This window comes from Thamnophis elegans, chromosome 15, assembly GCF_009769535.1.
Source record: "Thamnophis elegans isolate rThaEle1 chromosome 15, rThaEle1.pri, whole genome shotgun sequence".
NCBI classification, from domain to species: Eukaryota; Metazoa; Chordata; class Lepidosauria; order Squamata; family Colubridae; genus Thamnophis; species Thamnophis elegans.
Genome location: NC_045555.1, coordinates 30,132,830 through 30,148,422, shown reverse-complemented (window position 1 = coordinate 30,148,422; position 15,593 = coordinate 30,132,830). Strand labels below are relative to the sequence as shown.

The window sequence follows — 15,593 nt, the reverse complement described above, 5'->3', positions numbered from 1 at the left end:
GGCACTGGCACATCACTTCTACCGCTTCACTGAGTTGGCACAGGGTGGACAGATACAATTGTGTATCGTCCGCATATTGATGGTATTAAATCCCGTGCCGGCGTATGATCTCACCCAGCGGCTTCATGTAGATGTTAAATAGGAGGGAGGACAGGACCGAACCCTGTGGCACCCCATAATTGAGGGGCCTAGGGGTCGACCTCTGCCCTCCGACCAACATCGACTGCGACCTGTCCGAGAGGTAGGAGGAGAACCACCGAAGAACGGTGCCTCCCACTCCCACCTCCCGCAACCGTCGCAGAAGGATACCATGGTCGATAGTATCGAAGGCCGCTGAGAGGTCAAGGAGCACCAGGATAGAGGCATGGCCCCTATTCCTGGCTCGCCAGAGATCATCGATCAGCGCGACCAAAGCAGTTTCCGTGCTGTAACCAGGCCTGAAACCAGACTGAAAGGAATCCAGATAATCGGTTTCATCCAAGGACCGCCGGAGTTGAAAGGCCACCACTTTCTCAACAACCTTCCCTACAAAGGGGAGGTTGGAGACTGGACGATAGTTACTCAAAATGGCTGGATCCAGAGAAGGTTTCTTTAGGAGGGGTCTCACTACCGCATCCTTTAGGAGGAGCGGGAAGGATCCCTCCTGGAGAGAGGTGTTAACTATCGTCTGGATCCAGCCACCTGTCACCTTCCTGCTGGTCAAGACCAGCCAGGAGGGGCACGGGTCCAGTATACAGGTGGAGGCACTCACCGCTCCCATGGCCTTAGTAATGTAAGTAGTAGTACTAATTAGTAGTAGTACTAATTTATTAGTAATGCCTGTGACAACTGATACTTTACAATTGGTTTCCTGGTGCCAAAGCGCCTTGAGATCCCCTCACCTTTTGGGGAATGTTTATGAGGGCCAAGTGGGACGGTTCACTTTAATGTCTAACAGAAGATAGCCATGGGAGTTGGTAAAGGAAACCTCTTCACACTTGTGTATTGCCTAAAATCTGCATTCTGATTAATAGGAGAGGTCTCTACTGCATTAATTCTACTCGCATTGCCTAAGGGGATTCAGACGTTGCTTTGAACTTAATGGTTTCACTTCTGCTTAATAAAAGCTTCCTTTTGAAATACTTCGTCTTCACTTTTTAAGTTAGAAGGAGAGGCAATCCTTACACTACATGTCTTTAATCTCTTCATTATGGAATTGAGACTATTTGTGCCAGAAAGTAAATCTCCCTTTCTCTGGAATAGCCGTTTTGAATGCAAAGGGTAAAAAATGCATCTTGAGCCTATGTTAAATGCCCACCTTGACCACACCCACCCCCCCACCTCACCCCCAGCCCTCCGAGGTCAAACACAGCCCTGATGCAGCCCTCAATGAAATCGAGTTTGATCCTCCTGCTTTACATTATCATAAAATCAAGAATACAGGAAGACCCGACTCCTCCTTTGTTGGGAAGGTTGTTGAGAAAGTGGTGGCCTCTCAGCTCCGGCGGTCCTTGGAGGAAACCAATTATCTAGACTCCTTTCAGTCTGGATTCAGGCCTGGCTACAGCACAGAAACTGCTTTGGTCGCACTGACCGATGATCTCTGGAGAGCCAGGGATAGGGGTCACTCCTCTATCCTAGTGCTCCTTGACCTCTCAGCGGCCTTCGATACCATCGACCATGGTATCCTTCTGCGACGACTGCGGGAGGTGGGAGTGGGAGGCACCGTCCTTCGGTGGTTCTCCTCCTACCTCTCGGACAGGTCGCAGTCGGTGTTGGTCGGAGGGCAGAGGTCGACCCCTAGGCCCCTTAAATATGGGGTGCCTCAGGGTTCGGTCCTGTCCCCCCTTCTGTTTAACATCTACATGAAGCCCTGGGTGAGATCATTCGGCGGTACGGGATAAAATATCACCAGTATGCGGACGATACTCAATTGTATCTGTCCGCCCCGTGCCAACTCAGTGAAGCGGTTGACGTGATGTGTCAGTGCCTGGAGGCTGTCAGGGTCTGGATGAGAGTTAACAAACTGGCTCTCAACCCTGACAAGACCGAGTGGCTTGTGTTTTTCCCTCCCAAAAATTGGCTATGTTCTCCAACTCTCAGGCTGGGGGGTGAAATTATACATCCCTCAGATAGGGTTTGCAATTTGGGAGTCGTCCTGGATCCACAGCTGACTTTAGATCATCATTTGTCGGCTGTGACCAGGGGGGCATTTGCCCAGGTTCGCCTGGTACACCAATTGCGTCCCTACCTGAACCAGGAGGCTCTCACAACAGTCACTCACGCCCTTGTGACCTCAAGACCGGACTACTGCAATGCGCTCCACATGGGGCAGCCCTTGAAGAGTGTTCGGAGACTTCAGCTGGTACAGAACGCAGCCACGAGAGCGATTGTGGGTGTGCCTCGGTACACCCACGTTACACCTATCCTCCGCGAGCTGCACTGGTTACCTATTGGTCTCCGAATACGCTTCAAGGTGCTAGTCGTCACTTATAAAGCCCTACATGGTATTGGATGTGGGTACTTGAGAGACCGCCTCCTGCCGATTACCTCCCAAAGACCCATTAGATCCCACATATTAGGCCTCCTCCGAATTCCATCTGCCAGCCAATGTCGGCTGGCAACTACCCGGAGAAGGGCCTTCTCTGTGGCTGCTCCGGCCCTTTGGAACGATCTCCCCGTGGAGATTCGGACCCTCACCACCCTTCCGGCCTTCCATAAAGCCGTCAAGACCTGGCTGTTCCAGCAGGCCTGGGGTTGCTGAGTCCCATCCCCTACTCGAATAGGTATGCGTGTTGAGACCTTTTAGACTGTTTTGTATTGTTGTTTGGTTTTGTTGTGGTTTTCCTTTTTGTATTGTCCTCCCTCCCCTCCCTTGGTTTTGTTAGCCGCCCTGAGTCCCTCGGGAATAGGGCGGCATAAAAATCAAATAAAACCTTCAAACCTCCTACCCAAGATGGCTACTGAGGAGTAAGGGCTTTCTTTCTCTTACTTGCAATCTATTACATACTCACAATCAATACATTTATTGCCAGAGCTGGTTCTTTGGCAGTCTTGTCCCTGGAGTTGAATGGGGGCACTTAGGACTTATGAGTTGCTGTGAACCCACCCAGGAGGTGAATCTTGAAGGCTGCAACTCCTTGTGGGAACAGCCGAAAAGACAATGGGCGTTGACATCTCTTCCTACCAGCATAATGTTTTTGTAAGCATGCCTGGGGCTTTTAAGTTCACTTTTTGAATTTTTGTTCTTATCTTTTAAAGGTTAACTGGTTGCTGAATGTCGATTTATTTCAGCCCCTGCTGGATTCTTTCTGCTTCCTTTTCTGCTTTCTTTATTTGACTGCTGTTATAAATTCCTGCTTTCTATATAGAAACACGGCACATGACTCTGATTTGTATTTTATTAATCTGCAAAAACTTTTTGGGATCAAAACTGTAAGAAAATATCTTCTCTGCATTCTTTGCTTTGAACAACAACATATCAGATTATAGAGAGGAGAAGGAGGCTGGCACTCAAGGGAGGGGGAGAGTCTGGCTAGCAACATGCAATCTTTAACTTGATTTTTTTTCTAAAAAGTCTATAAATTTGATGAACTTATAAAGATTGTGGGACACATTTTGAAAAAACAGACACTAAATCCTTTAGACCCACAAAAAGAACCAGTTTCAAAGAAACAAATTCATTGGGAAGAAATTCAGACATAGAAACAACACAGGTTGTAAAAAACATTGAGAAAAAAATGTGATTTCCTAGCTATAAATTGGCCAGAAAAGCATATAGACTTAGAAATAATAAAGTTCAACTCCATATACACTTTCCAAAAGCTTAACACTGCTTTTATATAAAAGCTAAAAACTCTCTGTGTGGACAAGTGGTAAATGGCTTTTTAAAATGGGTTTGAAGGAAAAAGAGGAAATGGACTTAATACATCTAATTCAGGAATGATTTTATCTGTTTTTGAGGGGAAGATAGTTGAGCTTTGGAGATTGGACATTAATATTCAAATCAATCAGCAATTGGTAAGAAATAGTATAAACAAACAAATAGATCTGGGACCAATTATGGCTAATATCTGTGGTGATTTGGGATTGAAGTAAATTTTCTACAAGTTGATTACAATATTAGTTAATAGAGGATTTTGCAATTTCAATATTTTCTTTCTCAATATTGTTCACAAATTGTATTACTTTTATACTTTTATATAGTATGTTTATTATTGTTGTTGTTTTCTATTAGTTATTTTGTTATTAATATAGTTTATAGATGACAGGCTAACAATTTCTAAATAGATTTAGTGGTTTAGACCCAGAGAAGCATGGGGATCTCATATTCCACAGCACCCTCACATCATCAGTTATACCTACCTCCCTGCCTGTGCACCATAACTCACTCTTATACCCACCCATATGTGCACCCACCTGAACTTGGACCTGACTGTACCACACATGTGTGCCCACTCTCAAACATTTTTAAATCATTATATTTTATAAAATCCAAATTATAGGCCTTTAAAATATAGTATTTAATATTCTGCAAAACATACTTTTAAAAATTTAGGTTTTTTTAGCACATTGGTTATACAACAAAACCCAAGCATGGCAAATTCTTGTCTTCTCACCCAATTCTCCTAACATCTACTGTCATTTGTTTTACCTCCACCATGGTTTTTGGCAATAATTCTGCTCTGAAAAGTTGCAACATTGCCTCCATTATGTTTTTCCAGCCCTCTCGTAAAATATCACCATGTCGATGAGCCAAATGGAACACAGTCTTTGCTGCAATGTGGGCTTTTGGATTGCTTCCAAAAACTGTTGGCAAATTCTCAATTGACTGCAACAGAAAAGTACAAATAAATAAATTCTTATTGTTTAAAAATCTCAAGTTTGGTATAAAATATTAACTCAAAACATTAAGTCTTGATTTAGTCAAATGTTCAGTCAGAAATTTTGACTAAATTTGATTAATATTTCACTACTTTCACAGCCTATGTATTGCAGTCTGTAACTAGTTAGCTAGTTCTTCACTCTCTGTAAGGTTACAACTAGATACTGCTTCTTCCCATAATCTATCCCTTATCTAGAACTCATCCATAAGACATTGACTTTTCAATCCTGGTGTTAGCAAAAAAGTATTATAAAGGTTTGCCAGAATTTCATAAAAACATGGTTTAGTTTGACCTTGATAAAATAAGCCAACTTTATATTCTTTTCTTTTACCTATGACAATCTAAATCTTTAGTTCATTCAAATATTGTCATAGGATTTGATGTCTCTTCAATTCTTGTTTGTCCCATTGCATAGGCTTCTTTGGGCTTAACACACAAGATCTGCAGTCTCTGGCAGGTTTAGAGCTCTGAGAGATAAGGGAATAGCCATTTTTTCAACCATGGTTGGTGGATTCAAGAAACACTGGGTTTACGTGTAAGTAGTCCTCTTTTACCTATGACAACTGAGCCCAAAATTTTTGCTGCTCACCAAGATAGTTATTAAGTGAGTTTTGCTCCATTTTACAATATTTTCTGCCACAGTTGTTAAGTAAATCACTGCAGTTAAGTTAGTAACATAGTTTGTTAAGTGTGGTTTGCAGGGACCTAGGGACACTACAATCGTCGTAAAACTCAGACACTTATGAATTGTACTAAATGAACTATTGTAAGTTGAAGACTACCTGTACTTCCTTTTGTGGCATCTTTGTGTTCAGAAATTGGCTCAACTAGGTAACATTGATGATGTTACTAGTTGGGTAATGAAAAGTCTGCAAGAAAACAAACTAAGGAATTTCCACTTTTGAAATTGCTTATTAACTGCTCTTTCAATTATTATGAATTTTGGATCAACAGGTTTTACAGCAGATTTTATACCCTGATGAATTTTCTTCAATTCTTAGTGAAATATGTTTTAAATACAAGTTTAAAGACTTTTTAAAAATGGAATAAACAGCAAAAGAATGACTAAAAGTTTGATTTTGGAAAATTACAAACAGATCAAGGGTCCAGATGGTTTTGAAATAAGATTTTGAAATTACAAAATATTTTCTTGTAAGAACATGCTTTTGTTTTCAATTCTCTTTAAAAAATTGTTAGAATGGAACTTTGAAAGTTGGACACTCTGGGGAACCAGAAAGAACTAAAGATTAGTTACTAATCAAGTGGTTGTATTTAACTGAAAGGAAAATCAATTTTGTTCATGAACTATGTTTAAATTTAAATTGTTTATATGTCTCCATTTGACAACTTACCTCACTGCTGAGGGCTGTGAATTTACAGAGAGAAATTATAAGGTTGTCAAAAACATCACTGAGGCCGTAATGAGCAGAGATCATGGCACATTTTCTGAAAGACAAATCACACAGTGAATGCTTCCAGAATTATTCCCTAGATTCTTCCCGTTATATTTTTGCAACACAAACAGATACATATCAAACCATGACTATTCAAACCAAGTTGATTTGGTTTCAAATGATACCACATGTGCATTAATGATGGGCAAACTCAAATAGTTTAATTATGAATTAAGCACAATAATCATTGTAATAAAAAATAAGATGACATTCAGAAATACAGCTCTGTCACAAACACAAATACTACTCAAATACTCATTTTTCATTCTTGCACATTTATTGATATCTGTTTATTTACTGGAGGCAAATATTGTATCATCATCATTATCATGTTTCTTTTAGGTAAGATGCATAGGATAGCAAGTTTCTTCCAATGAATGCTATCTATGGTAGTGTCTTCAGCTTTTATCCATTTGATATCCACTGTTTGTAAGTCATTTTTAAATTTCTGACACCAGGTTTTGCATGGTCTATCCCACCTCCACTTTCCCTCTGGGGGTCCCATCATACAGTGTTTTTCAGGTATCAATGTTCTGGCAAAGGAACTATATGACAAGCTAGATACATTTGACATTCTGTTACAATGGCTGCAACTTCCTGGATCCACTCCACTGGAAAGTTTCCTCACTGCTGACACGGTCACATCAAGTGGCACCCAGAATTCTCTGTATGCAAGATTGATGGAACACATTGAACTTTCATGCAGTGTGTGCTGTTAATGCCCATGTGTCACTGGTATAGATCACTATTGCTACAATAATTGTTTTATAGGAGGAGGAGCCAACGTCGCGACGAGATGGTCATACGGTCTCAATGCTCTGAGACCACAGCCAATATTTTTGCCGCTGGGTGGTCCAAATGGACCTAAGAGTCCCAAAGAGATGGTGAACAGGAAGAATACATCTTGCTGATCTCAGGGATATCACAAAACCCCTGAATCGGTTTGTTTCTGAAAATGGAAAGAATGGAATACTGAAAGAGGAATTAAATGGAGAGGAAATCTATTCCAGAGGGCAAGATACAGAAGAAAAAACTATGGACTTAAAGAGAGAAATTCTATTAGCAAAAGCATTGATAACACTGCTGACAATCAAAGATAAGCTGAATAAGGAAGCAAAAAGAGGGCATCAAGATTATATGAGAGATTTTATAAGCAAGGAGTTGCTAACAGAAGTCTATACAAAGCTGATCAAGAAGATGATTAGAGGACTGGCACCACAAATGGCAGAAGATATGAGACTGTTTTGCTACTGGAAAGATACAGGTTGATAGATGGAAGAATATAATTTAAAACTAGTTAAACTTAGTGAAATTTATTGATAATAGATATAGCTTAAATAAATGATAATGTTACTAATGTATACAATGTGTAATGTTATGATGAATATAATTGGATATGAATGTTGAATGGTACCCATGTAAGGAAGATTAACAATCCCTTTGGATTATACAATAATAATAATAATAATAATAATAATAATAATAATAATAATAATAATAACAACTCCGCCGTTGCCGGTCCCAAGCCCGGATGAGAAAGGAGGAAGGTTGGGGTCAGGTTGGCATCTGGTCCCGTAAAAAACCCCCGCCAACCCATACAATATGGTGAAAAAAACAAATAAGAATTTCATACCGCATCGGTCGTCGCGCGGGTTAACAAGGGCCGCGGCGGATGTTGGGGTCCCTGGACATCCGTCGACAAGTGGGCTACAAGTGGACCAGCCATCAAAACGACAAAAATATAGTGCAGATGAAAACCGTGCCATAATGGCCTGTTACTACAACTCAGAGCCAGAAAAAAGAGGCTATTTAAAGCGAATGTATGAATTATGGAAACAACAATATCCAGATTCAAATGTTAGTGAACAACGACTAGCAGATCAAAGGCGATTTATTATACGGAATAAAGTGTTTAGTGAAGTTGAACATGAGGAAATTCAGGCAAATTGCAAAACCCAAAAAACAATATCACAAGCGGAAATAACTGATATTCAAGACACAACTAAAGACAGTATAGTAGAACTCCCAGAAGAAGCTCTCGGGGAGGAAATAACATCACCACCACTAGAACCAGTTATCACTGAACCAACTGATGAACTAACTCAAAAACAAAAAGAATTGAAGGATAAGATCATGGAACATTTTCTGCTTAATGAGGAAAGGCAACGTTTACCATCACTAAAAACCGTGCCTAAGAAAATTTTGGCCCCTATCATGAAAATGGTTAATGCAGTGTTTTCAACAATTGAACCGGGATCCATCTTGGAAACAAACCAGTTAATGTATAGCGCAGCTGTAATAGTCACTAATGAACTAGGCATTAAAATTAAAGTACCTAGTCACACAACAGAAAAAGCATCAAAGCCAAAGTGGAAAATCCGTTTAGAACAAAAAATCAAAAAATTAAGAGCAGATGCTAGTAACTTAAAGAACATGCATGAGCAACGGCTTAAAAACAACAAAATCATAGATCGGCTAATCAGAAGATATAGATTGGATACAAGAAACATCAATGAAGCTGTAGAGATTGTAAAACAGCAGATAACAGCAACAGCTAGAAAAATTGAAAGATATGAGACACGAATCATCCAATATAAACAAAATCAGCAATTTCGATCAGACCAACGGCGTTTTTATCAAAGTCTTAATGTGAATGGTGACACCAAAAGTGAAAAACCAGAAAAACAGGCCACAGTTGAATTCTGGAAAGAATTGTGGGAAAATGCAAAGGACTACAACAAGGAAGCAAAGTGGATACATGACTTTGAGAAAAGCATTGGCAACAAACAAATGCAAGTATTAGAAATAACAACTGAGATGGTCAAAAATCGAGTAAAAAAGGTAAAGAATTGGACATCACCTGGAAAGGACCAATTACATGGTTTCTGGCTCAAATATCTGACCAGTTTACATGCAATATTGGCCAAGCAACTGAATGAAATTTTACAAAAGGGCCAAATTGATGAATGGTTGACAACTGGAAAAACATACTTGATTCAGAAAGATGCAACTAAAGGAACAACACCTGAAAACTACAGACCAATAACATGCTTACCAACAACCTTCAAATTACTCACAGGCATTATTGCAGATAACATGATGGATTATTTGGAAACAAACAACATCTTGCCAGTAGAGCAAAAAGGCAACAAAAGAAGGAGCAGGGGCACAAAAGATCAGCTTCTAATTGATAAAATGATATTAGAAAATTGTAAGAACAGAAAAACGAACTTGAATATGGTCTGGATTGATTACAAAAAGGCATTTGACTCACTGCCACATAGTTGGATCATAAAATGCTTAGAAACAACTGGCATTAGCAAAAATATTACATCCTTTACTGAAAAGGCGATGAAACAATGGAGAACTGAGTTGGCAGTAGGGAATGAGATCTACGGAATGGTTAATATCAAGCGAGGAATTTTCCAGGGTGATTCACTTTCACCTCTTCTCTTCATCATCGCAATGATCCCACTATCAGTAATTTTTAAAAAAATGAAATTAGGCTACCAAACAGCCAAAGAAGCTGAAAAAATTTCGCATTTACTATATATGGATGATTTGAAACTCTATGGAAAGTCAGAAATAGAAATCCAATCATTGACAAACACAGTTCGAGTATTCAGCACTGATATTTCAATGCAGTTTGGCATGGAAAAATGCGCCACTGTATCCATAAAAAGGGGCAAAATCACTGCATGTGAGGGAATTGAAATGCCCAATGGCCAATTAATTAAATGCAAAGAAAATGAAGCCTACAAATACTTAGGCATTCTGCAGTTGGATAACATCAAACATGGAGAAGTAAAAACTACTGTCAGGCGAGAGTACACCAACAGAGTTAGGAAAATTTTGAAATCTAAATTGAATGGCGGAAATACAATCAAGGCCATAAATACCTGGGCAATACCAGTTATAAGATACACAGCTGGTATAGTTAACTGGACACAAGCTGATTTGGACCTTTTGGACCGAAAAACCAGGAAACTAATGACAATGCACTACAGTTTACATCCACGTGGTGATACTGATAGACTGTATCTGCCCCGAAAATCAGGTGGCAGAGGATTATTACAAGTGAAGCAAACAGTTGAAGAAGAAAAACATGCACTGGCTGATTATTTAAAAGAAAGTCAAGAACATTTATTAATCGAAGTAAAGAACAAAAATCTACTGAAGGCCCAACAGACGAAACAAGAATATAGAAAAGAAGTGATAAAATCAAGAATGGAGAGTTGGCAGAACAAAGCACTGCATGGCCAATTTCTGGAAAAAATAAAAGATAAAGTGGACAGTGAACAAACTTGGTTATGGTTAACAACAGGTACATTAAAGAAAGAAACAGAGTCACTAATCCTGTCTGCGCAAGAACAAGCTATCCGCACAAATGCCATTAAGGCCAAAATCGAAAAATCCTCTGATGATGCCAAATGCAGACTTTGCAAAGAAGTTGATGAAACTGTTGATCACATACTCAGCTGCTGTAAAAAAATTGCGCAGACTGATTATAAATTGCGGCACAATTCAGTAGCACAAATGATCCACTGGAATCTGTGCAAAAATTATAATATTAAAACAGCAACAAACCTGGTGGGAACATCAGCCTGAAAAAGTCACCGAAAATCAGATGGTCAAGATCTTGTGGGATTTCCGTATACAAACAGACAAAATACTGGCGCATAATACACCAGACATCACACTGGTTGAGAAAAATAAGGTCACAATCATAGACATCGCAATACCAGGTGATAGCAGGGTCGCCGAGAAGGAACATGAAAAAATCGCAAAATACCAGGACTTAAAAATTGAAATTCAACGACTATGGCACAAACCAGCAGTGGTAATTCCAGTGGTAATTGGCACATTGGGTGCTATTCCAAAAGCACTGGAATTACATTTAAAACAGTTAAAAATTGACAAAATCACCATCAGTCAAATACAAAAAGCTGCACTGCTTGGATCTGCACGCATATTACGAAAATACGTTACAACGTCCTAGGCCCCTGGGTGGGGCCCGACTAGTAACCAATGCCAAATCCGGTGAAACAACTGGCCGCTGTGATACAATTGTTTATAATAATAATAATAATAATAATAATAATAATAATAATAATAATGGTCTGGATTGATTACAAAAAGGCATTTGACTCACTGCCACATAGTTGGATCATAAAATGCTTAGAAACAACTGGCATTAGCAAAAATATTACATCCTTTACTGAAAAGGCGATGAAACAATGGAGAACTGAGTTGGCAGTAGGGAATGAGATCTACGGAATGGTTAATATCAAGCGAGGAATTTTCCAGGGTGATTCACTTTCACCTCTTCTCTTCATCATCGCAATGATCCCACTAACAGTAATCTTAAAAAAAATGAAATTAGGCTACCAAACAGCCAAAGAAGCTGAAAAAAATTCACATTTACTATATATGGATGATTTGAAACTCTATGGAAAGTCAGAAATAGAAATCCAATCATTGACAAACACAGTCCGAGTATTCAGCACCGATATTTCAATGCAGTTTGGCATGGAAAAATGCGCCACTGTATCCATAAAAAGAGGCAAAATCACTGCATGTGAGGGAATTGAAATGCCCAATGGCCAACTAATTAAATGCAACGAAAATGAAGCCTACAAATACTTAGGCATTCTGCAGTTGGATAACATCAAGCATGGAGAAGTAAAAACTATTGTCAGGCGAGAGTACACCAACAGAGTTAGGAAAATTTTGAAATCTAAATTGAATGGTGGAAATACAATCAAGGCCATAAATACCTGGGCAATACCAGTTATAAGATACACAGCTGGTATAGTTAACTGGACACAAGCTGATTTGGACATTTTGGACCGAAAAACCAGGAAACTAATAACAATGCACTACAGTTTACATCCACGTGGTGATACTGATAGACTGTACCTGCCCCAAAAATCAGGTGGCAGAGGATTATTACAAGTGAAGCAAACAGTTGAAGAAGAAAAACATGCACTGGCTGATTATTTAAAAGAAAGTCAAGAACATTTATTAATCGAAGTAAAGAACAAAAATCTACTGAAGGCCCAACAGACGAAACAAGAATACAGAAAACATGTGATAAAATCAAGAATGAAGAGTTGGCAGAACAAAACACTGCATGGCCAATTTCTGGAAAAAATAAAAGATAAAGTGGACAGTGAACAAACTTGGTTATGATTAACAACAGGTACATTAAAGAAAGAAACAGAGTCACTAATCCTGGCTGCGCAAGAACAAGCTATCCGCACAAGGCCAAAATCGAAAAATCCTCTGATGATGCCAAATGCAGACTTTGCAAAGAAGCTGATGAAACTGTTGATCACATACTCAGCTGCTGTAAAAAAATCGCGCAGACTGATTATAAATTGCGGCACAATTCAGTAGCACAAATGATCCATTGGAATTTGTGCAAAAATTATAATATTAAAACAGCAACAAACTGGTGGGAACATCAGCCTGAATACGTCACCGAAAATCAGATGGTCAAGATCTTGTGGGATTTCTGTATACAAACGGACAAAATACTGGCACATAATACACCAGACATCACTCTGGTTGAGAAAAATAAGGTCACAATCATAGACATCGCAATACCAGGTGATAGCAGGGTCGCTGAGAAGGAACATGAAAAAATCGCAAAATACCAGGACTTAAAAATTGAAATTCAACGACTATGGCACAAACCAGCAGTGGTAATTTCAGTGGTAATTGGCACACTGGGTGCTATTCCAAAAGCACTGGAATTACATTTAAAACAGTTAAAAATTGACAAAATCACCATCAGTCAAATGCAAAAAGCCGCACTTCATTAGGTGCATATATTACAACCAGTAACAACTTTTTTTGGTTTAACATTATTTCTACAATTAATATTCTCCCATCCTCATCATGATAGATTGGTTTAGTCTGGATCATGTCTTTAACATATAACGCTATTCCTCTTTTCTTTTGTTCAGCTAATACCATGTAAAGTTTACCATATCTAGGATATTCCAAGGTCTGGATCTTTCATTTGGTTACATGGACCTCTTGCAATACAATTATATCATAATTCAGACATTTTAATTTATTGAAGGTTGTTTTTCTTTTCTGCTGCGAATTTAGACTATTGATATTCAGTGATAGGATCTTGACTTCTCCCAACATGATTCTATGTGTATGTAGGTCGTGTACTTCTTGTTGCCCTTATCTCTCTCGCTTCTTTGGGTTCTTCCCCCTTTTTTCTCTAAAATAGCTTCTTTCTCCTTTCTTGTCTCCACTAGTTACTTTTCTTTTCTTATCTATGCCCTGAGTCCTTGCATCCTTGTTTCCAACAGTTCTCCTTTGTCTTCCTCATACTCCTGACCAACAAGTTGATTGTAGAATTCTTCTGCTTGTTCCATCGTGTTTATTCTGAATCTTTTATCTCTCCAAGTTACCAGTATGCCCTCCAGCATCAACCATCTGAAGTTAATTTCATATTTATTCAGCACTGATGTTAAAAATTGATAGGGCCTTCTTAGTTCTCTGATTCTCCTCGGTACCTGTTTTAGGACTGTTAGTTGTTGTTTGATTGTGTATTATTGGATCATCTCTTGTTCTATTAAACACCTCATCGCATATTGATTTTTTAATGAACTTTACATGAACTTCCCTTGGGAGATTGTTCTTTTTTGTGTAGTTTGTCTGGATTCTATATGTCTCATCGATCTCACTTGCCATCTCATCCTTTCCTATTCCCAAGGCCTTTGCCGTGAGATCTACCATCATATCCAGTAGATCCTCACCTTTTTCTTCCTTTACGTTCTGAAACCATAGAAATTGGAATTAGAAATTGTTTTTATTAATCTATTCCTGAAACTTTTCCAATTTATCATCCATCTTCTGTATTTTTTCCTTTAGTTCCCCAGTGTCATTTCTTACTTCTCCAATATCCTTTTTCAATTCCTCATGATTTATAGCCATTGTTTCTTGCATAGCTTGTAATATCATCTGAAGATCCTTCATTGAATTAGATCTTTCTCTCTGGAGCAGATCCTCAGAGGATCTCTGGTTCGAGGGGCTGGCGGCCGCTAGAGACTGGGATGCTGGTTTCCTCTCCATGCCAATTTTAGTTAGATTTGTAATGCTTGTCATTTTTTTAAAAAATTGGATCCCTAATTTAATTATTTTCCAGAACTCCCATTTTTTTCTCTCACTCGTAACTTTCTCTAGTCCTTCTTTCTTTCTTCCTTCCTTTCCCCCCTTCCCTCTCCTTCTCCTTCCTCCTCTACTCAACAATTAATTTTAAGGAGTTTTAAGGGATAGTATCATCTATATATCAGTAGATTAGTATACTATATGTAAACAGATATCAGAGGATAGAAAGAGAATGAGAAAAACATCAATTTATTGCTAAGTATCTATGTATATCACTTGTAATATTACTATATTTCTATTAATCTAAGTAAATACTAAGAGTGAATTCCTTACAATTATTAATTATATTGTGAGCAATCCATATCCTTAATCAATAATAATGCCAATAATATCAAGAACAGTAGAATTAATAATCTTATAGCAATAGTAATAACAATGACAATAACAATGTTTCTTTGATAGTAGTATTTTAACATTAGTTCCTAACCCTTAAGTTCAACCTTACACATGACCCTCCTATATTAAGTAGTTATATAAATTTTCTAAATTCCCTTAGTCCGTTTAATCTTCTTTCTCTCTCTCCAATCATTCTTTTAATAATGTCCAAAAGTTATCATCAATGTCCTCCAATAGTCAGGCCTCTGCTAGCCAAGGGGTTTAGTCACCAAATATTCTGCTTTCTCTTGAAGTACACTCTAGGGGAAAATTCCAGATTTCGCCAGTAGGTGCCACTCTTCCATAAGATACCAAGATACAGACTAACAAAGTGCACAGCCAGTGTAAGCCATTTTATCTTTATGCTTCTTCTTCAGACCTTCAATAGTTAACTTATTTTCCCCTGCAGGCTTCCATGTTATCAGAATTATTCCATGTTATCAGAGTTATTCACAGCCAGCCCTTGTTATGTTAACTAATTAAGTTTAGATTTGGCTCCCCAGACAGTTCAGAGAAGAAAAGAAAAAGTCTCCAGCCTCTGCTTCGACTATCCGATCTTCTTGCTTGCTTGTTGGCATCCAACTTCGCTCATCACTTTCCTCTCGCCGCTACAGAGGGAGGGATAGAAAGGAAAAAGCCACACCCAGTCCCCGCTTCGAGCCCCTCAATCTCCTGGGCAATTTTGGAAAATAATACCATCCACAAA

At 38.8% G+C, this 15,593-nt stretch overlaps 1 protein-coding gene across 4 annotated transcripts in view; it reads right to left on the bottom strand.

The window, feature by feature from the left end:
• The window catches only part of GBF1 (golgi brefeldin A resistant guanine nucleotide exchange factor 1), a 173,611-nt gene that overhangs the window by 58,047 nt on the left and 99,971 nt on the right, over window positions 1-15,593 (bottom strand). For all 4 annotated transcript variants that reach the window (XM_032231642.1, XM_032231643.1, XM_032231645.1 and 1 more), the window contains exons 23-24: window positions 6,218-6,311; window positions 4,634-4,810 (exon numbers count right to left, since the gene is read on the bottom strand). In XM_032231642.1, the coding sequence (XP_032087533.1) occupies window positions 4,634-4,810; window positions 6,218-6,311 (271 nt within the window). The remainder of the gene's footprint in view (window positions 1-4,633; window positions 4,811-6,217; window positions 6,312-15,593) is intronic.